This window comes from Camelus bactrianus, chromosome 22 (assembly GCF_048773025.1).
Source record: "Camelus bactrianus isolate YW-2024 breed Bactrian camel chromosome 22, ASM4877302v1, whole genome shotgun sequence".
Classification (NCBI taxonomy): domain Eukaryota; kingdom Metazoa; phylum Chordata; class Mammalia; order Artiodactyla; family Camelidae; genus Camelus; species Camelus bactrianus.
Genome location: NC_133560.1, coordinates 24211984 through 24232382, shown reverse-complemented (window position 1 = coordinate 24232382; position 20399 = coordinate 24211984). Strand labels below are relative to the sequence as shown.

The 20399-nt window shown below is 53.4% G+C and overlaps 3 protein-coding genes across 4 annotated transcripts; 2 read left to right on the top strand and 1 right to left on the bottom strand.

Moving 5' to 3' along the window:
• The first annotated feature begins 5 nt into the window (after positions 1-5).
• Positions 6-2602, top strand: THSD8 (thrombospondin type 1 domain containing 8). Its single transcript, XM_045516122.2, has 3 exons — positions 6-340; positions 1433-1638; positions 2462-2602. The coding sequence occupies exons 1-2, from the start codon at positions 190-192 to the stop codon at positions 1630-1632; spliced, it is 351 nt and encodes a 116-aa protein (XP_045372078.1). The 5' UTR covers positions 6-189; the 3' UTR covers positions 1633-1638; positions 2462-2602.
• Positions 2603-2753: 151 nt separating this feature from the next.
• Positions 2754-8212, top strand: RNASEH2A (ribonuclease H2 subunit A). 2 transcript variants are annotated; one of them, XM_074350671.1, is made up of 8 exons: positions 2754-2886; positions 3101-3172; positions 3299-3425; positions 3520-3607; positions 4962-5099; positions 5206-5293; positions 6268-6391; positions 7910-8212. In XM_074350671.1, exons 1-8 carry the CDS (start codon positions 2760-2762, stop codon positions 8019-8021), a joined length of 876 nt encoding a protein of 291 aa, XP_074206772.1. In that variant the 5' UTR covers positions 2754-2759; the 3' UTR covers positions 8022-8212. The 2 variants fall into 2 exon arrangements, with proteins under 2 accessions (XP_074206772.1, XP_010952575.2); XM_010954273.3 differs by lacking the exon at positions 7910-8212 and adding an exon at positions 6502-6702.
• A 3678-nt stretch (positions 8213-11890) lies between these two features.
• Positions 11891-14495, bottom strand: RTBDN (retbindin). The gene is made up of 5 exons (XM_045516121.2): positions 14309-14495; positions 13718-13793; positions 13494-13604; positions 12880-12976; positions 11891-12352 (listed from the first exon to the last, which is right to left on the bottom strand). The coding sequence occupies exons 1-5, from the start codon at positions 14484-14486 to the stop codon at positions 12125-12127; spliced, it is 690 nt and encodes a 229-aa protein (XP_045372077.1). The 5' UTR covers positions 14487-14495; the 3' UTR covers positions 11891-12124.
• Positions 14496-20399: the final 5904 nt, after the last annotated feature.

Here is a 20399-nt window from a genome sequence, read left to right as displayed (position 1 = left end):
GGTCGGGTCCACTGCAACCGCAGGGGAGGGGAAGCGGGGCTGGTCGCATCCACGCGCCAGCGGGCCGCGGGGGGAGACGAGCAGCCGTGGGCCCCGACCACTGCACCCTTCCGCGGGGGTGGTGTGGGGCGCCGCAGACTGCGCGCGGGGCTCCTCTTTGGAGCGCGCCGGGGTCGGTTGGAGTCGGGCATGGCCTGGAGCCGGGCGGCGCTACTGCTGCCGCCTCTGATGCTCCTGCTGCTGGCGACCCCTGTCCAGGTCTCCCCCGACTACCATTACTTCGGCGAGCAGGGCGAAGGGGACATCTGGGAGCAGCTGCGGCTGCAGCATCAGGAGAAAGGTAACCGCAGGCCGCGGGTATGACTGTGAGGAATGGTGCCCCATTTCCTACTTCACCAGGTGGCTGCAAATAGACCCTCCTCCAGGGACTGCAAATCTCTGCCCAACTGCGCCGTGGCGGCGCCATTCGGGCTGGTTAGTTTTCTCTGAGGCTTAGTTTTCTCACCTGTAAATTGAGACAGAGACTGTCTTTAAGCAGCTTACACGGGGAGACGGGACACGGGCAGGCAATAAATACCGAAGCAGACATACCCTTAAAGTCATGGGTAGTACTGGGAAGGGCGGAGATAGAGAAGGAAGGGTGCAGGTAAACTTCTGAACTCAGAGAAGGCCCGGCTGAAGAAAGATACCCAATGCAGCCAGATGCCAAGCAAAAGACGAAAATGCGAAGATTTAGGGGGAAGAGTGCGCCAGGGAGTCAGAACAGCAAGTGCCAAGGTCAAAGTCATGACAGGGGAATGGAAAGAGACCAGTATTGTCTGGCTGAGGCTTGGTGAGTACATGAGGTGTCAGGACTTTGTGAACCACAGAGTTAGGCTAAGACCTGTCAACTCAGGCCTTATGGAGGGAGGAATCAGTAAAAGAACAGTTGTAAAGGGCCTCTCATAAATGTTGCAGCTGCTTTGAAAGTGATCACAATAATTGTTTTTGTATTACATGTGAGCACATCGCCAGGGGCTTTAAGTACCTTCATTATGCCAGTTATGTCATTTAATTTACCACCTGACAACGCTGCTGGTCAGGTGACACTTTGTCCATTGGACAGACTCATGATCACGCCCCTGAAGAGATAGGAGTCACCTTCAGATTGTGGACACCAACTGGACAGGCAGGCACAGGTGGGAAGTGTTATTTTGCAGTCCGTCTGGGCCACTCACCAGATATGTGAGCTTGGAAGGGCGGCTTGCTCTCTAGCTATGAGTTTCCTCACCTGGGACTAATGGGAAGATTAAATGAGATAATCTATGGTGGGGTACTGGCAGAGGCACAGCCCGGCAAACATGAACAGCTGTTATGTGTTAGTGTCTTTATCCTCCTCCCTCCCTAGAGGGGGAGGGGATAGGTTCCCCTCTACCTGGCCCTCCATCCTTAGAATTGGGAGACTCTGTCCTTGGCCCGTGGGGAAAGTGGCGCTGTTTCTGCGACCTGGGCAAGCAGGAGCGCAGCCGCGAGGTGCTGGGCACAGCGCCGGGCCCGGTGTTCATGGACAGCGAGAATCTGGTGCAGGTGCGGCCCTGCCGGCAACAAGATTGTACATCCTGCAAGCCGATCGACTGCAGCTGGAGGCCCTGAGCCCGGGTGAGAATCGGGCGCAGAGGAGGTGGGGCCGGGAAGGGCTGGCGAGTCAGGGGCCGCGGGTTCCCAGGGTGGGCAGGGAGAGGGGAAAGGGCTGTTGGGGGCGGGTAAGAGCGGGCACCGGAAAGGAAAACGAAGTCTGGGGCTTGATCGCGGTGTGGGATGGGAGAGCTGAGTCAGGAGATGTGAGCCCCGCTGATATCCGAGGAGAAAGGAAGAAAGGTTGTGGGGCCGGAGAGGGGAAAACGGAGCTGGAGGAACTGGGACCCTGGTGAGGAACAGAAATCCACAGGCCGAGGGCGTGAGCCCCGCTGAAAGCAGGGAATCGAAAGAGACGTGCCGCGCGGTGGACAAATCTAGGAGGCGTGCTTCTCGCTAAGATGGGGGAGAGGGAGAAGGGTGGTATGGGGGGTGCACCCCGAGTTGGGGGGAAGGAGCCTGCGTGGTGGGTGGAGACTCTGAGCCGAGTCTTTAGAAGTCTGCGGTCTTGGTTCGGGGAGTCTTAGCCCGAATGAGAGAGAGGGTAGTACCAGGCAAGGGGAGGGGGGCGCTCCGGATGAGCGACAGAGAGGGTCAGTTGGGGAACTCCAAGAATGAAGGTTTGAGCTCCATGGGAGCGGGGATTCCTAGTCCACGGGTCTTAGACTGTGTGGAGTGGCAGGGACCGCGAGTACAAAGTGCCTGAAACCAGATGGGGGACAGGAATTCAGCGATACAGACACCGTATTCTGGGAGTATAGTGGTATTTGAACTTCTAGGCCCTGACCGAATCGGGTCCTCCAAGGCCCGCCTCAATTTCCCTTTTATTTCCCTCCCATCCCACTAGCTCCGGCGGGCGAAGCTCCAGAGACACCGGGGCGAAGCTTGGAAAGCGACCCCACCCACTCCGTTCCCCAAACCGAGAGCTCGGCTGTCTGTCCCCGGAACTACAATTCCCAGGAAGCCGCACGGCAGCGGCGCCGGCGCCGGCTGCGCAAACGTCAACGGCGGCGGGAACGTTGGGGGCGTGTCCCGCGCGCCGATTGGTCGAGAGCTAGCGCTGCTACGGAGCCCGCGGAAAACGCGCGGCAAGACCTTTGTTTGGAGACGTCGTTCTTGCGGCTGGTGGTGGCGGCAGAGGCAGCATGGATCTCAGCGAGCTGGAGAGAGACAATACGGGCCGCTGTCGCCTGAACTCACCTGTGCCCGCTGTGTGCCGCAAGGAGCCCTGCGTACTGGGCATCGATGAAGCGGGCCGGGGCCCTGTGCTGGGTGCGCCCCCAGGGCCGGGTCGGGGAGGGGCGTGATGAGGGGGATGCAAGTTTCCCTGAAACAGGAGCCGGAATTGCACCGGACTCAGGGAAGGGGAGGGGTAATAGTGGTGATGGGCACGACATTGGTGATGGCTCCAAAAAATAGCGGTGATAATGAAATAATAGGGACGGCGACTTTCATGGGCTCACTTGTTGGACCTCCGCTTCCCCAGGGCCCATGGTCTATGCCATCTGCTATTGCCCCCTGACCCGCCTGGCAGATCTGGAAGCCCTGAAAGTGGCAGGTGAGCCCTGGGGTACATCTAGGGAGGGGGGCTCCTGGGCATATGCAGGGGCGGGTGCAGGCTGGAGCGGGAGAGCAGAAACTAGGTGAACTAGCCGCTTTCCTTCTCTCCCAACCCTCCTCCCAGACTCAAAGACCCTGTCGGAGAGCGAGCGGTTCAGGCTCTTTGCGAAAATGGAGGAGGACGGGGACTTTGTGGGCTGGGCACTGGATGTGCTGTCTCCAAACCTCATCTCTACCAGCATGCTTGGGCGGTGAGGGGGGCCCCGGGGTGGAGGGGCAGACAGCATGGGCTGGAAGGGATGAGTGGCTGGAACGAGGTTGACTGAGCTCTGTTCCCCATCGTAGGGTCAAATACAACCTGAACTCCCTGTCCCATGATACAGCCACTGGGCTGGTGCGGTATGCGTTAGACCAGGGTGTGAAAGTGGCCCAGGTAAGCTAACTGTTGGATTACCCTCATTTAATCACCTCACTAGGGTATAAAAGGGCAGTGGATGATTCAGCATCAGACATACCTGGAGTCCCTCAAGAACATTTGTTACTGCTGTCGATGTCCTACTGTTTTTCTTATCCTAAATGTGTGCCGCACTGAGAACCATAGTGGAGTCCCCAGCCTCACCCCCATCTCATCTGTCTCCATGTCTTAAAAGCTCACTGTCCAGAACAAATCCCCCATCTGTTCACCTGCCCACAGTCTCTGTCCTAACCCAGGGCACCCTCCCCTCCTGGATGCCTGCCCCATCCTCCTCCAGCCCTCTCCCCTACAGTGTGCTCCCCACGAAGCAGACAGTTGTCTTTTTAAAATGTAAATCTCGGCATTTAATTTTCTGATCAAAGTGGAAGTTAAATCAGGAAAATTCACAGGCAAGTGGGGAATGAGGTTAAATCACCAGAGAGAAATGTAAGTTGGCATTGCATCAAGTGCTCTGAGGCAAAGAACAGAATGTCTTGAAAGAATACCAAGGACGCATGCACTTGAGATAGAGAATGTATAAAGGGAGGCCTTGCTGAGGAGGTGGCTGAGGTCCAGGACTGGAATGTGAAGCTGATATAGTAACTGAAGCAGACAAGGACCCTGCCCTCAGGGGTTCATGACCAAGTTGGGGAGACGATGAGCAGCTGGGAAACAAATAACAAAGGTGATTTTTGAGAATAACAACAGCTATGGAGATCACTTTTCCTGTTACCTTTCTGACCTCATCTCTGCTCCAGCCATGTGGTCTCTGTACCACTGTTCAGCATATTTGATATGGTCCCACCTCAAGTCCTTTGCACTAGCTGTTCCCGCTGCCTAGAATACTCTTTCCCAGATCTTTCCATAGCTCATTCCTTTATCTCTTTCAGATCTTTATTCGCATGGCACCAGTTCACAGTGACCTTCCCTGAACAGGCCCAAAATTTTAAAAATGGTAACCCCTTCAAGATCTCCCTTATGCTTTATTATTTATTCTGTTTCTTGTTTGTGGCCCTCACCAGAGTGTCCATTCCATGAGGCTAGGGGTTTTTGTCTGGCATGTTCACTGCTGTGTCCCCAGCACCTAGAGCAGACTATGGCATGCAGTAGGTTTTCAATAAATGTCGAATGGATATAGTGTGATCAGGAAAAGCCTCTTTGGGATGTGATGTTTGAGCTGAGACCCCAGGAGAAAGATACAGCCTGGGCACCAGCTGAGAGAAGAGTATTCCAGGCAGTGGGAACAGCAAGTGCAAAGGCCTTGAAACTGGATCACCTGCACAGTTGTTTTTCCAGATGTTGTTCAATGAATACATTTCTGTCACTGTGGCAGGTGTTTGTGGACACTGTCGGGCCTCCGGAGACGTATCAGAAGTGGCTTCAGCAGCGCTTTCCTGGCATTGAGGTGACAGTCAAGGCCAAAGCAGACGCCCTCTTCCCTGTGGTCAGCGCTGCCAGTATCTGTGCCAAGGTTAGGCCCCCTCTGGTCATGGTCAGCTCCCAGTATCCCCCTGGGCAGGAGGCAGGCGTGGCGGTTTCATGGGGAGGGAGATCCCAAGTGCCTGTCTTGCCTGCAGGTGGCCCGTGACCAGGCTGTGAAGAACTGGCAGTTTGTGGAAAAACTGCGGGACCTGGATGCTGATTATGGCTCAGGCTACCCCAATGGTGAGCAGACAGCAGTGACAATAACATAGTGACGGTGTGCTTCTGAGCTTTTCTAAGTTATTCTGCTCACCCTGTTCTGTAGCAGGAGAGGCTGAGGTCCAGAGGGGGCGGGGTGGTGGTGGCTGGAGGCTACTTTTAGCCAACATGTGGCAGAGCTGGATTCCAGCTGGCAGGCTCCGTCTTCCCTTCTCCCTCCCTCCCTCTGCTGTCTCTGAAGCCCCAGTGAAGGACCGAGCCCCATCATAGGTATCTGGCCATTTGTTAAGGGGAGAGGAGCAGGGAGGGGATACTGATTCACATCCAGTGGCCCCAGCTTAAGTCCATTGTTTCTCTTCATTATGGGGCTCAATCTCCTTGTCTGTGCAGTGGAAGTGATCGTGGCATCTCAGCCCCTACAAGGATACACAAGGGCAGATGCAAAGATTCAGTGGCTGGGTTTAAGGATCCCTCTGGCACTTGGGTGGCACAGCCCAGCCAGTCTGTAGTTGGAATGTATGTGAGGCCAAAGTGAGGAAACCTGGTCCAGGCCAAAGAGATTGGGCAGTGTTCAGTGCTAACAGCACCTGGTATGTGCCCTACAGAGCTGAGCCCTGGGAATTTGTCCATAAGCAAGACAAACAAGGACCTTCCTGTGCCCACTGAGTTCGTGGTTACCAGGGAGAAATGGGCATTACCCTAGTCCCTCATGATCCACAAATGCTGGCTTAAGGCCTGTTGTCCTTGGAGAAGTAAAGGAGGTGTCTCAGAGGCAGTCTTCCTAAACTGCACCTTGAGCAACTGTTGGTTAGAGAGTCAGGGGGAATTGCCTGTGCAAAGGTCCTGAGGTAGGAAGATGTTTCAGACAGTGGGTAGTGCCTCAGGGACTCCAGAGGAGGCCTGAGATGAGGTGGCAGGCCACAGGTGCCAGGCTGAGAAGCTGCATCATTATGGCAGGGCTCAGGGCTATCACATTGTTCACCCTACCCTTCCCTCAGATCCCAAGACAAAAGCATGGTTGAGGAAGCACGTGGACCCTGTGTTCGGCTTCCCCCAGTTTGTCCGGTTCAGTTGGCGCACAGCCCAGAGCATCCTGGAGACAGAGGCAGAAGATGTTACATGGTAGGTGTCCTGGAGGTGGTGTGAGGAAGGAGGGTGAGAGGCCAGGGGTCAGCCCTGGCTGGGAGGGCTGATCCCCAGAAATGGTCAGTGTTGCCGTCTCTCTCCTACAGGGAGGACTCGCAGACAGGGGATCAGGAGGGACTCGGGAGGATCAAGTCCTACTTCAGTGAAAGCCCCCGAACCCGCCCCCACCTCCCCCATCGCTACTTCCAGGAACGCGGCCTGGAGTCAGCCACCACTCTCTAGGTTGCCAGTCTGTACCCCATTTACCCCCCCCCCCCCCACCGTTTGATTAAAATTGTTGAAGGAAACCTAAGTGTGGGAGTTCTCCTTGGGGACCAGATGTAGGGGTGGGAATATGCTCCGTCTGCATCTGGACCCAGTTGCTGACTTCTGGAACATAAAGGATGGGCACTGGTTGATTGATGTGACTTGCTTTTTAAAGTGTGCAACATATTTGTATGATGCAGAATTAGAAAGGAGTACGTTGAGAAGCTTCCCTCCCATCCTACTCTCAGCACAGTGGTAGGCTTCCTGGGATGTCTGTCCTTTTGGGGCTGCTGTACCAAAATACCACAGCCTGGCAGTTTGTAAACAACAGCTAGTTACTGCTCAGTTTGGAGGCTGGAAGTCCAAGATCAGGTTATGAACATGATTGGGGTTTGGTGAGGGTTCTCCTCCAGGTCTCAGACTGCCGACTTGCTGTGTCCTCACATGGTGGAAGGGGTGGGGAATCTCTGTGGGGTCCCTAATCCCACTCGTGAGAGCCCCACACTCATGACCTAATCACCTCCTTCAGGCCCCACTCGAAACACCATCTTCTATGGGGGTAGGATTTCAACATAAGAATTTGGATGGGGACACAAATACTCAGACCATAGCAGGTACCTTCTAGGTCTTTCTGGAGTTATTCTGGCATGTTACAAATATATGTATGGATACATCTTAACTGAAGGGTTCTTTTTTTACACAAATGGAAATAGTATCCGTTAGATTGTGCACATAACTCTTTTCACTGGGTGTATTTTGGAGATAATTCCAAATAGGTGTCTAAAAACCTTCCTCGTTCCCATGACAGCTACAGATTCCTCCATGGCATGACTGTCCTATAGTTTATTTAATACCTCTTAATAGATATTGAGTTGTCCCCCAGCTTGCTGTTAAACGTGTACAGCAGGGAGTGACAGGTTTGCCATCATTTTTCACACTTTAATCTGTAGGATAAATTCCCAGAGGTAGGATTGCTGGATTAGAAGGTCTATGTGGTTTGTTATTTGGGGATAGATTTCCAAATTCCCCTCTGTGGAGACTTATACTCAGTGGCACTCCCACCAGCAATGTAAGTGAGCACTTGTTTCCTTCACAGTCTTGCCGGCACCGGGACAGGTTTATCTCACTCCATGAGAGGTATGGAAGTCAAGTGGCTCAACAACATCAAAGACATCATTTTTTAAATCCATCTTCTATTTTGCCAGTTAAAGTTTTTTTGTTTTTGTTTTTGTTTTTTGCCTCTCATAGTCCCAAGATGGCTGCCACAGCCCCAGACATCACATCCCAACCTCCAAAGGCCTCATCTCCAGGCAGCCACTCTGTCTCTTCCTGGCTGAAAGTAGGACACATCTACATCTGAAGGAATCCCTGGCAAGGGGAATGGAATACCTTGCGTAAAGAGCCAAAAATAGGTACCTGGGAGGGAGGGAGAGACTCCCATCCCCATCCCTTGACTCCACCCCCGACTACCTTGACTTGAACGGAGGGATTTTACTGGAAAGGAAGAGGGAATGTCTTTTGGTTTTTTAAATAAATGCTCTGATGGCAGAAGCCAAGGGCATTGTGGGAGTATTATTCATGGAGCGTGTATTAGTCTGCCAAAGCTGTCATAGGAAAGTGTCATAGACTAGGGGACTGAAACAATACAACTTAATTTCCTCACAGTTCTGGAAGCTAAAATTCCAAGATGAAGGCGTCAGAACAGGATTGCTTTCTTTTTTTTTTTTCTTTATATTTTTATGGGGGGTGGGTAACTAGATTTTTTTTAATTTATTTATTTTAATGGAGTACTGGGGATTGAACCCAGGACGTGCTAAGCATGCGCTCTACCACTGAGCTGTGTGTCCCATCTGTGTGTCGCCCCCCCCCCCCCACCGCTGACCCCATTGGTCTCTTCTGAGGCTTCTCTCCTTGGGTTGTAAATAGCCATCTTCCTGTCTTCACATGGTCTTCTGTTTGTGTGTCTGTGTCCTAATCTCTGTGAGGACTCCAGTCATGTTGGATTAGGACCTGCCCATAGGACCTCATTTTACTTACTCTAAAGGTTTATCTTTAAATATAGTTACATTCTGAGGTACTGGGGGTTAGAGCTTCAACATGAAATTTCTTTTTTTTTTTGGCGGCAGGGGTAGGGGGTACGATTCAGCCCATAACAGAGCACCTCTGCACTGTGTACATGTCCTGTGCTGGACACGGGGAAGCCAGTGCTGACCAGCCAGAAAGGGTCCTAAACCTCCCATTGAGGACCAGAGGGCCCTTGGAGTGCACATGCGGCGGCCAGCTCTGGCCTGGGGCTTGTAGGGTCTGAGGACCTGAGTGGCCAAGATCTGATGGTTGAGGGCGCAGAACAGAAAACAGGAGGGTGAAGGGGGCTCTAGACAGTGGGAAGAGCAAGTTCAGAGACCCCGGGATGAGAAGACCCAGCTGCATGAAGGACCTGGAGCGGAGGTGATGAGGGCGGGCCTTGGAGAGGATCTCTGACTACCCCATTTTTCCACCTGAAGATATCTATTCACGCCTCAGCCTGTGGTTATCATTGTAGTTGCAAAACGTTACAGAACCTGATTCCATTTGTGATTCTGCCCTTTTCTATGCTATAAATGTGGAGTACCTCAGCCTTGCCTCTTTCCCTCTCAGAATTATTAGAATTACAGTTCATCTTGAAATTATAGGCCCTTCTGACTGCTGATAGAATTTGACTTGGTAAGATAAGAAAGAATTGGTAATGTTCCCCTCTTTTCTTGCAGCTGGTGTAACTGGCGAATACTTCTAACACATGTCTAGGGATCCCTGGCTATTCTGAGTGGTATTCCCAGGCCAGCAGCATCAAGTTCACCAGGGAGTTAGAAAAGAGGAGCTCGAGTCCCACACCAAACCTGCCAAAGATCCTCAGGGTCTTGTTTAAAATGAGGTTGATAGCAACCTGAAAGTTTCAAGTGGACAGCCTTCTGGGTTATTCCTCTGATTCCCTCTCATTCACCCCCTCTGCCCATCTTTCAGTTCCTGTCCCAAGGTCCTCACTGGTGCCCCTCACCTCCAGTCTCAGCCCCGCCCTGCCCTGCCGGCAAGTGGCAGGCAAGGGTGTCAGTCTGATGGGTCTTCCCCTGCTTAAACCTGGGGCTCTCACACCCCTTATCATCAGCTCACAGCACCTACTCCTGGCATTCAAGGCCTTCTGTGATTTGACTCCAGCTCCCATGCTTTGTTCCAGGCTCACCAAGCAGCTGGGAGTTCCCAGAACCTGAAATTTTCAGGCCTGCTTGAAGTGCCCTTTGCTGTGGCTTGGTCCTCTGCCTGGAGACCCTTTAAAGGCTTATCTCACTCCTCTTCCTTGAATGCCTGCTTATCCTCCTTGTCACAATAACAGTGCATATGTGACATCATCAACAACAACAGTGATCATGGATGATGCCTACATTTATTGAGTGTTAATTACATGCCAGGCATTTTCTGAGCATTTTATTTGACATCCCTCCCATTAGGAGGTGGAGTCTAGGACACCTCCCTTTTGAGTAGGAGCTGCCTTTAGTGACGCATATTAGTGAACAGAAAGCAGAGGTGACATTGTGTGACTTCTAAGGCTAAGTGGTCAAAGGTGAGACAACTTCCACGTGGCTCTCTTTCTTGGCACACTTGCCTTGGGAACCCAGACACCACGTTATGAGGAAGCCCAAGCCACTGGGATAGGCCACGGGTAGCTATTCTGGCTGACAGCCACAGCTGAGGTTGATGGCAAGAGCCAGTACCAACCACCAGATATGTGAATGAGGAAGCCTTCAAGGTGACTCCAGCCCCAGCCACTACCTGCAGTTGCATGAGAGACCTTGAGGGAGAACCACCCAGCTAAGCCCAGACAAACTCCAGAACCGTGAAAGATAATGATTGTTGTTTTACAAAAAAGCCCCTCTAAGCTGGGAGTTGTTACACAGTGATGCATAATCAGAACAACTTGCGTTAACTCGTTTAATTCTCCCAACAACCCCATGAGAGGAACGATTATCCCCATTTTACAGATGAAGCTGATGCTCGTAAGTGCTGGGCAACATGCCCAAAGTTACAGAATGAGTAAATAGAACTGGCATGTGAATCCAGGTAGATGTACTACAGAGTCAGTCATGACCACCGATTTCTGTGGTCAGTGTCTCTAGATTCCCTGGTCAGCACTCCTTCCCCTTCTGGTTCCAGCACCTGACTTTCTTTTGGGGGGACACCCCCATCATCGGTCCACATGGTTCAGTTGGAACTCACCCCACCAGGGGCCTTCAGGTGCAAGCGTAACCCAGATTGGGCCAGTGAGAGCACAGCATCCCCCTTGACTCAGTTACTGGTGCTGGGCTTAGAGGAGGCTGGGTCGGTGAGAGCCAGCCCTAGGAACTTGGCTGGTTTTATGGAGAAATAAGCCCATTTTAATCACTAGAATCATGGAGTTGCTGGTCTATCTTTGCTACTGTGAGGAGATCCTGTCCCAGACTAGAGCCAAGGAAAAAATACAGGTAGATTCCTGATATCATTTAAGAACCTAGATACAGCCATTCCTGAAGCTTATTACTGTCTTGGCTAAAGGCACTTTGAGTTGAGTTTGTCTCTTGCACCTGAAAATGCCTGTCTGCTACTCTCCCAATGGGATACTTCTTAGGCTGTTTCATCTTCCCTGAGGGCAGGGATCTGTTTTAGTACAGTGCCTGGACAAAGGAGGCATCCATCAATCTTGCTCTATTGAACAGAACTAAAAGGGTTATTGCCCCTGTTTTCTACGTGAGGAAACAGGCTCTCCTAGGGCCTTTGGACAAGGAGGGGGATTAAGTATAGTGCTTACAACCCAAAAGTTCAGTACTTTGCTTTAGGTCCAGGAATGGAATTTGGGATAAGGGGAGGAATGAAAGAAGAAGGCATTATGCCAGACACCGTTGGGGCTGCTTAATCAGAGGGGAAGTCTGTAAGGGGTGTCTGGAGGTCTGTACAAGTTAGGAAGCTTCTTGTGGGACTGGTGGCACACAGTGGGAGAGCACACCTGCTCCCCTTGTTAGTCCTTTCTGGACCGCTTCTCATTTTTGTCACCTGGATATTCCAAGTTGTGACAAATACTCCAGAATATAGGCTATCCATCACTCACATGCTCGTGTGAATCAGTTGCTAACTTTAGGAGCTGAAGATTAGATGTAAGACAACTATCACTTTCTGGCAACTATCCTTCCCACCTATTTTCCCCAAGAAGTAGCTACATTGCGTGCTCTGACGACTTTATTAAGGGCGAGAGGGAAAAAAACGAATTACAATTGGGTTATTTTTCAAATAACCTGGGGAGGGGTGAGTCTCTGGGGCCCCAAGGAGGAAGGATAGGACTCTGGAAACTAGAAGGCAGGGAGAGAGGAGTGGAACTCTGGGTGCCATGGGCTGGGCGAGGCGAGGGTGGGAGTGGGGTGAAGAGGAGGGGCGCATCTTCCATCCAAGGCCACGCGCCCGCTAGGGGCCGCTGCCGCTTCCACTGCCACTCCCGCTGCCCGCAGCGTCCAGGATCGAGGTTCGAGGGCGGCGGGACCGCCGGAAAGTGATTTCCCTGGGCCATCGTCCGAGTCTGGGACCCGGTAGCACCGAGATGGAAATGTTGAGGCAGTTACTGGAGCCAGGATCCGCCACTGGTAGCGCGTAGCCAAGAACCGAGAGGCAAAGCTCCGTTCCATCAGCGAAAGTCTGGGGAAAGGGGTGGAGTTAAGTCCTGAGTGGGCGCAGTCCAGATGCCCTGGGGGCGGGTGCGCGATTTTAGGGCAGGCAAGTCCTGCCTCTAGGTCCTCCCGGGAATCTGGGGGCAGGGCCATAGTGGGGATGGGGCCTTGGAGAGGGCGAGTTCGTACTGGGTCCCAGGGGACTCGGGTAGGGACGAGCCAGATTAAGACTGGGGCCTTGGGTGACTATACGTAGAAAAAAGAAAAAAAAAATTGGGGCCTTGGGGAAAGTGACTCGGGCCTCTGGGCCTTCCAGGGGGAGCTGTGGACGGGCCTAGAGCGGAGACGGTCCTTTGGGAGGGCATATCTGGACCTAGTGGGCCTTAGGGGGCTACAGGAGTATCCTACTTTGGAGACTGGGCTGTGGAAGGGGGAAGAATGGGAGCAGGGGGCCTTGGAAGTGCCAGTCCAGACTCTGGGACCTAGACGGGTTAATCCAGGACATAGCAAGGGGAAGTCTCAATCTCTTCCCTGCTTCTTCTGTCCCATGCTCACCTGCCCATAGGTAGTGCAGCCAGGGTCGCAACCCCTCTTTTCTAGGAGTGGCAGCCAAGTCGGACTGCAGGTGATATCACTTTCGCAGGTGGAAAACCTGGGGATGGTGTGTGGAAAGGAGGGTAAAGGCTCTGTAGTCACGTCCTAGTAGGATTCCTGCTCTCCAGGGCTTCGCACTGGGTGTGTCTCTTTCCCAGATCCAGGCCCCGCCTCTTAGAACCATTCCCCTGTGGAAGCCGTCCTCCAGATTTCAGCCCGCCCCACATTGTACTTACCCAGATATTGTCACTTCCTGAAAGTCTCAGACCATCTATTCTAGCCCGGCCAGCCCTACCCTTTTAGCTTCTCTTTTAATCAAGACGCCCTCCCCTTAAAAAAGTAAAAGAGCTCCCTGGAAGATTGGCCACTCCTCCGTACTGCCAGTCTTTAAAGCAGAGGTCCATAGGCTCCGCCCCTTTCTACCTAGCTTCTAAATCCTAGGGCTCATCTTTAGGACCTTGGCGACGTTGGACACAGGCCACGCCCCTTCAGGCACCCAGAGGATCAAGATTCAGATCCCTCATTTGGCTCCGCCCAAAGCATAGGCCACACCCCTCACGCCCCGCCTCTCCTACCAGGCATCGCAGAGCTCTGAGCAGAGCGGCTGCGTCTGGCGTACCCCCAATAGCAGCAGGTGGAAGCGACTGCGGAGGGCAACTTGGAGGTGTCCCAGGAAGGATTCGCACCTGGACATCGGGAGAGACAGGCCCGGATGGGTCAGGATGAGCCAGGGTTCTACCCCTGCTGGGGGCAACTGAAGCAAAGAACACAAGAAAATGTTGGGGGTTGCTGTACTCACCCTGGGCTCAGCTCCACACAGCCCTCCGGGATGATCCCAGGGCCCAAAGCCAATGGTGTGTCCATCTCTGAGGGACGAGAGGGCCATGGAGAAGGGGACTCCTGTGGTGGTCTTGGATCCTCAGGTAGGGTTGGGGAATCAAGGCCTGGGGTTCCCCTGAATAGGGGATACTCCCATTATATGTCCTCCCAAACATAAAACTTAAAGACACTTTGCTTGGGATGCAAATGAAGTTTCAAGTAATAATACTTATCATAAGCAGCTTATTTATTACATCTCTGGTAGTGATATAAGTTCTCATATGCTTACATACACCTGTTTACAACATCCCTAGGAACTGGATGTATTATTTCTCCCCCTTTCTTAGTGGCCCACATGAAGCCCAGAGAGGTTAAGTGATTTTCCCAGGCTACACAGCTATGAAATGGCAGAGCTGGGATTTGAACCTAGGCAATTTATACTCTTTAACCATCATTCTTCAGCACTAGACCCAGGTGCCCCCTCTGGTCACCCTAAGCCTCTCTTATAAGGAAATTATGGCATTATGGTTGAGTTGGGGTTTCTGGATGTTAGAGGTTAGTCAGAGTCTGGAATGCTTACCTGCCAGGTGCAGCTGGCCTTTGCCCAGATTGGCTACCAGCCTATGGTGTCTCTGGGACCTAGCTGGGAGTGGGTGGCTCCCTCCATAAGCCCCCAACAGGATCCATGCCAGGGTCAGTTGTAGGGCCCAGGCCAGGCCCCTGGGTGGAGTGCGACCCCTGCAGGCCATGTCCACCTGAGATAAGAATCAGCTAGGATACGGGGTGAGCTTCAGCTGTCCCTTTCTGGTAGCTCAGTGTGGCAACTTTCTGATGCACACCCAGGAGACAGTGCCAGGCAGAACAGAGAATGGGAAGCTGATAAGGAGGCAATAGCCAAGGATTCTCAAATCCCAGGGGGCCACCAAGGCCTGTCTCTGACCCAGGAACACCCCCCACCATCAAACCATATCCCTTGCATCCCTTCAGGCATAAGTTTCCTCACCCCCGTTTGACCATGGTTCCCCCAAAACACAAAGAAGGATCTCCCACCCTGCTCCATTCTCCGAACTAAGGGGACCTTCCCAGATATTCCAATCCCCCCCTGTCCAGTAATTCTTCTCTCTCTTCTGTCTAGTCTCCTCCCTCCCTCTTGATCCTCGCTGGCCCCTCTCATGGTCACCTTCTCTTGGCCCACAATCGGCTTAGGGACTGCCACCTAGGGCTGGACCTTTGGAGCCAAGCTTAGCTGTGGCAGGATTCGGGTTCTGCCGCTGGGGTCCAAAGGCCCCAGGGCAGGGGAAAATGGAGGTCTGTGGAAACAAAAGCAGTTCCCTCCCCACCTCTGCCCGCTCTGGCCACCCCTCACCTGTTAGCGGGACTGGAGTCTAGGGCGCTGCTGAAACACCTCAGGGTCAAATCCAGGAAATAGTGACAGCTGAAAGGGGCGTGGTTTGATGCAGGGGAGGGGTTTCCCATCGCCCTGCCCTCTGCTCCAGCTGACCTAAGGCCAGAGGATCTGGCTGGTGTGTTTATATATCCTTGTGTTTGCCATTATGTTGAATTTATGACTTGAAATCTGTATATGTGTGGGGAGTGGATGTGTGTAATTGGATGAGGCTGTGCTTGTGTGTCTGTGTACGTACTGAGTGTGTATGTGTGTTTGTTCTGTGAGGGTATGCTTATGGGGGTCTTTTGAGGGGTGTGTGTGTTCAAAATCTGGGTAAAGAGGTCTGCACGTGTTCTCAGCCAAGTGTGTCCATTTGAGTAAGAGTCAGATAACACAGGGGAGGAGGATGTATGATGAGGATGGGTGTCCTGCAAAAGAATTGTGGATAGGTCAGTGGATAAGTGTTGTTGACCATCAATGTTCACAATGAGTGGACAGAGAGGTGTTGTCATGTTTGGAGAGGGTGTGTGTCTCCTTCTGAAACGTATATGAATGTGTGTGTCTGTTCCTTTGCAGCTTCTGTGAATGTGTGTCTTATGCAAACATTCCCTCAATTCATTTGAGAAACAATTATTGAGCACCTATTGTGTGCAGGTTCTGGGGATGCAGTATAGTGGCTAAGACATGGAAATCTCAACCCTCACAGAATTGACAGTCTAGTGGGAAAGTCCAATAAGAAAAACAGCCCTCCGGTGTGTATGTGTGTCCATGTTTGTATTTTGGATGAGAGTTTGTGTGTAGCTGAGCTTCCCTTGGTTTGGGGATGGTGTGTGTGTGCTTGTGTTTGTTGAGTGTTTGTAGTATTATTTGTGTGTGCCTGTATTTTCTAAGTGTGTTTATATCTGTGTTTTCTAAGTATGTGTTTACATGTGTATTTGCAGAATGTGAGTTTACTAGTATATGTGTTTGTGTGTTTGCTGAATCTGTGTTTGTATTCTTTATGTGTTTGCAGAGGGCTCTCTGCGTGTGCTAAGTGCATATTTGCAAATGTTTGCATGTGTTTGTATGTGAATTTGCATTTGCTGAGTATGTATTTGTATGTGTGTGTATTTGTAGAATGTGTGTTTTGTGGAGTATGTGTTTGCCGAGTGTGTGAATAGGTGTATGTGAGTCTGTTTGTTGAGCACGTGTTGGTATGATTCTGTTTGTGTGTATGTTTGCAGAGTGTGTATGTGTGCCTGTGCTTGTAGACTGTCCATACGTGTTTTAGTGAGCAGTGACCGCTACCACAAATCTCTCTCCCTCTCCTCTGGGACTAGTGCAGAGTTTTTGTCTATCTTTTTTACCAACGTATACTCCCAGATGCCAGAACACTGGTTTGCACACAGTAGGTGCTCAATACTTGTTGAGTAAACGAATCAGGAGGCATTGTCTCCTGACCCCTCTGCAGGCACCCATTGACGTCCTGGAGGCTTCAACAACCAAGACCAAGTGGTTCTAGCCTTCCCCCGGTTCATCTTGGGCTAGTCCAGGGTGCTCATGGGTCAGATCTGTCCAGCCTCTGGGCTGTGCCTCATGACAACGCTTTTCTTCCCCTGATCTACTCTCACCTGACCCTGAGCTCGTATTTTAGCACTACGGTCAGGAGGGCTCGAGATCAGCACCACGGAGAGCTCCCACGGAGGCCGGCTTGAGAAGGGGTGGCCGTGAGCGTGAGAAGGGGAGGCAAGAGCGGCGCCCTGGCCTGGGACAGAGAAGTAAGAGGAACAGACTCGGCAAGGGGCAACACGAACATGCCGAGGAAGACAGAAACAGACAGAGATAACTCAGGCAAAGGCGCAGAGATGAGTCGAGAGGCCCCTGGGGAACACCCGGGCTTAGACTTCACGGTCGGTCCCGTTGGCCGGCAGGGCTCGCTACCGCCCAGTGACCTCACCCTCTATGGCCTTGGGACAGTTATGGGCTGAGGCCCTTGGGAAGGCCCACCACACCATGCCCTCCAATGCCTGGATTGGAGTGGGGAGGTCTCCGAAGCTTTCCACTCCAACTCTGGGAAGCATAGTTGGCTTGGCCTCAGAGTAGGAACACTGGAGAGGGAGTGGTGAAAATCGCTTTGGCTGCCCCCCTCTCCAACTACCAGCTAATCGTTCCTATAAATACAGCCCAGCCTGGTCTGGCTTATTAATCCTGACGATGAGGGAGAGGACCGCTAGGAAGCTAGCAGGGTTCCCTGGGGAGGCTCTGCTTCGGAAGGGGGAGCGATATATACATGTAAATGTTTTTCTGAAGAGGCATCTCCCGTGAGGTTGAGTCTCCTCAGTGCAAATGTCACTCTGTAAGAACGTATCTCTTGGGATGTGGGGTCTTGTGGGTGGGGACAATTTCCCATAAAGAATATGGCTTTTATGGGGTCTTTCATTGGGGGTACACTCAATAGGCTCCCCACGTGGAATGTCACACATGGGGATCTTTCTCTGCGGAGTTATGTCTTCTTTGGAGGGTAGGCTTTTGACTGGAAGCATCACGTCTCAGAGACTGTTTTAGGAATGATTTTCAGGGTGAGAGGAGAGTTCCTGATTGGAGAGGGCCTCCCCGTCGAGACTACCTCCCTGTGGGAATGTGTCTCTGAGGGGGTCACTGGAGGGGGTGTGTGTCTGCACAGGGAATATATCTTAGAGAGAATATCTCCCCTGGCGTGTTTCTTGGGTTAGGATTCTACCCAGGATCATGTCTCTCCCCTGGCGTGTCTCTTCTTAAAGGGGTCTCACTGTAGTTTGGCTTCCCTGGGGGTACCTGGAGGCTCCTCCCCCCGCCTGTCCCCTCCCCCCATCGCGGGCAGCCTTGGCCGAGGCCAAGCTCGGGTGCCCAGACGCAGTGACGGCGCCGGGTCCGCCCCACTTCGCTCCGCCCCCGCCACCCCCCCTCAGCCGCCGCCGCCGCCGCCGCCGCCGCCGCGGTCCCCGCAGCTTCTCCCTCCCTCCCTCCTCCCTCCTCCCGCCGCCACCGCTGCCGCCACCTCCCACCTCCCTCCCCCGGGCCGAAGGCGCTGCCGCCGCCGCCATGGACGATTCGGGCCTGATTCGTCGCCGGAGGATGCAGGTACGCGGCGGCCCCGGCCTCGGGTGGAGGGTAAGAGGTTGTCACCCTGGGGCGGGGCCGGGCAGGAGGCGGGAGAACTTACGCCAGGGTCGGCCCAGGCACCCCCTCGCAAGGCTTCGGGACGCTACCGGCGGGGAAGACAGTGGCCACGCGTCCCGCCGCGCTGGGGACCCCGCCCCTCAGGCGCCGCCCGGAGATCCAGGGATCTGACAGAGGGGATGTAGCCTAGCGCTCCCCCTCGAGGATAGCCCGAGGGGCTCCTGGCCTGCCAGAGAGGAAGGGGGCTGGTATGAGGTCTTTGCCCTGGCTCCCGGCCAGGCTGAAGGGGCGCAGAGCAAAGTTATTGCCCCAGGGCTCGCGCCCCTCGGGGCTGTCGGCGCCGCAGCAGCGGTAAACATGTTTCTGCCGCAGCCTCGCCCCTCACAACCCCAGGAGTCCCGTTCTGAAGCATGAAGACCCCCTGCGACCTCCACGCACCTGCTCGGCCACCAGGATTCTTCCTACTGCCCTAATTGGACAGTCACCTAGACAGCCTCCCTCCTCACTCTTCATTCCACCCCCCTCCACTACAACACTCCCCCCCCCCCGGCCCCACTCCGAGATCCTCAAGTCCAGCCCAGCTTGTAGGTGGGCGGAAGCGATTTTTAGCTCCTTGCAGCCTTAGAAGATGTTGGTCTCCATGCTGCGCAGGCGTGAGAGGCATGGGTCCACTGCACAGAGTGGGATACTGAGGTTTGTTGTGGAGCGTGGGAAAGGCGGGGACAAATCCAGGCGTCAGGAACTCCCACCTCCTAGATGGGTGGGAATTCTGAAGCCGAGAAGAGTTGTCTTCTGCCTGCAGCATGCACTTTTAAGGGTTAATACGAGGGTTGGCTGTTGCCACCAAACTGACCCCTGAGAGGAAATTGATCAAAGCTTCACTCTGGGTCCTGCCTGGCAACTGGTTCTTCTATGCTTCCTTGAAGCTCAGTGCCGAACTAGGTAATCTGGAGGCGTTTATATAAAGCCTAGAGTGGGCCCGGTCTCAGGCTACATCCCTAGTCTGGAGCTTGGGAAGAGAAGGAAAGGATTCAAACCCTCACCCAGGGCCTCGTCCAGAAATTTCAGACAGCAGAAAGGACTTCCCAGGCATATGGATGATGCTGGAGCCAGACCTGAGGTGGAAAGCTAATTTGCTTTTAACCAGAGCCCTGATGAGCTCTTCAGGTCTTCCTTGGTTTCTCCCCCTTCCCAGGGCTGGGTTAGGAGAATGGGTTCTGATAAAAGGGAGAGAGCTGCGACAAGGCCAGAGCAAGTGCTGAAGCCAGATTGGGTCCGCGCCGTCGGGTCCACAGAAGAGGGCGGAAAGGGGCGGAGCCTGCATGGGGTGTGTCCCCGCCCCCCTGGCCGACGCCGACTCCCATTGGCTCAGCGCCACGCGGGACTTCGGCCTCCAGCTCAAGACCCCGCCCCTAGCCTCAGATCCTCCCACTCACCACCCATCCTTCCCCAGGTTTCTTCTAGGCCGAGCTACCCCTCCAAAGTCCTGCCCAAACCTCTTCCCTTTTGGCAGGGTTAACCACTTCGCTGCCTGCTTAGAGTGTCACACACTGGTGCAACTCCTTAGGAGCTGTCCCAAAACCATGGAGCGCCCAAGGGTACCCTGTGTGCAGTTGGGATCTTAGAACAACCTAAGTTCGAATGCCCTGTCTAGAGGGCCGTCCATTAATCCTGAGGAGAGGCAGAATCCGTTGGGCAAAGCGGCTCTGCACCTGGGATGGAGGAGGTGTCTGTTTACACTGACGCCAAGGATCTAAATCCTCTACTGCTCCACATCGACCTTTTCTTCGACCCTAGAATGTTTAGGGACTTTAGCGGATGGGGCTAGATTCAAGGACTTTTCTAGATGGCACTTAAGGGTCCCCCTGGGGCTCACCTTTGGAGGCCTAGTGTACCCAAGTCTGGAGTACCGGGCTCCGTGGCCAGAAAATCCAGTTTTACTTTTGATTGGGCTATTGCCGTCGCCTAGCCTAGCCGGCTGGTCCGAGGGGGCGGCTCATTCTAGCGGATCCTGCAAAGACAGAGGGAAAACCTGGCATGGATTTCTGGTCACCCAGGCTCAGGAGGGCAGGGTTGCCATCTGGACAGCGTGCCCTTTGACCCCGACCATGTCCTCTGTTCATGGGAGTGTGGAGTC

Coding starts and splice junctions, on each gene's coding strand:
- THSD8 (XM_045516122.2), top strand. CDS start 190: ATGGCCTGGAGCCGGGCGGCGCTACTGCTGCCGCCTCTGATGCTCCTG. Junction 341..1,432: donor GCTGCAGCATCAGGAGAAAG/GTAACCGCAGGC, acceptor CTCCATCCTTAG/AATTGGGAGACTCTGTCCTT.
- RNASEH2A (XM_010954273.3), top strand. CDS start 2,760: ATGGATCTCAGCGAGCTGGAGAGAGACAATACGGGCCGCTGTCGCCTG. Junction 3,173..3,298: donor GGAAGCCCTGAAAGTGGCAG/GTGAGCCCTGGG, acceptor CCCTCCTCCCAG/ACTCAAAGACCCTGTCGGAG. Junction 3,426..3,519: donor TCTACCAGCATGCTTGGGCG/GTGAGGGGGGCC, acceptor TCCCCATCGTAG/GGTCAAATACAACCTGAACT.
- RTBDN (XM_045516121.2), bottom strand. CDS start 14,486: ATGGCCTGCAGGGGTCGCACTCCACCCAGGGGCCTGGCCTGGGCCCTA. Junction 13,794..14,308: donor GCACCTGGCAGGTAAGCATT/CCAGACTCTGAC, acceptor CATGGCCCTCTC/GTCCCTCAGAGATGGACACA. Junction 12,977..13,493: donor TCAGAGCTCTGCGATGCCTG/GTAGGAGAGGCG, acceptor CACCATCCCCAG/GTTTTCCACCTGCGAAAGTG.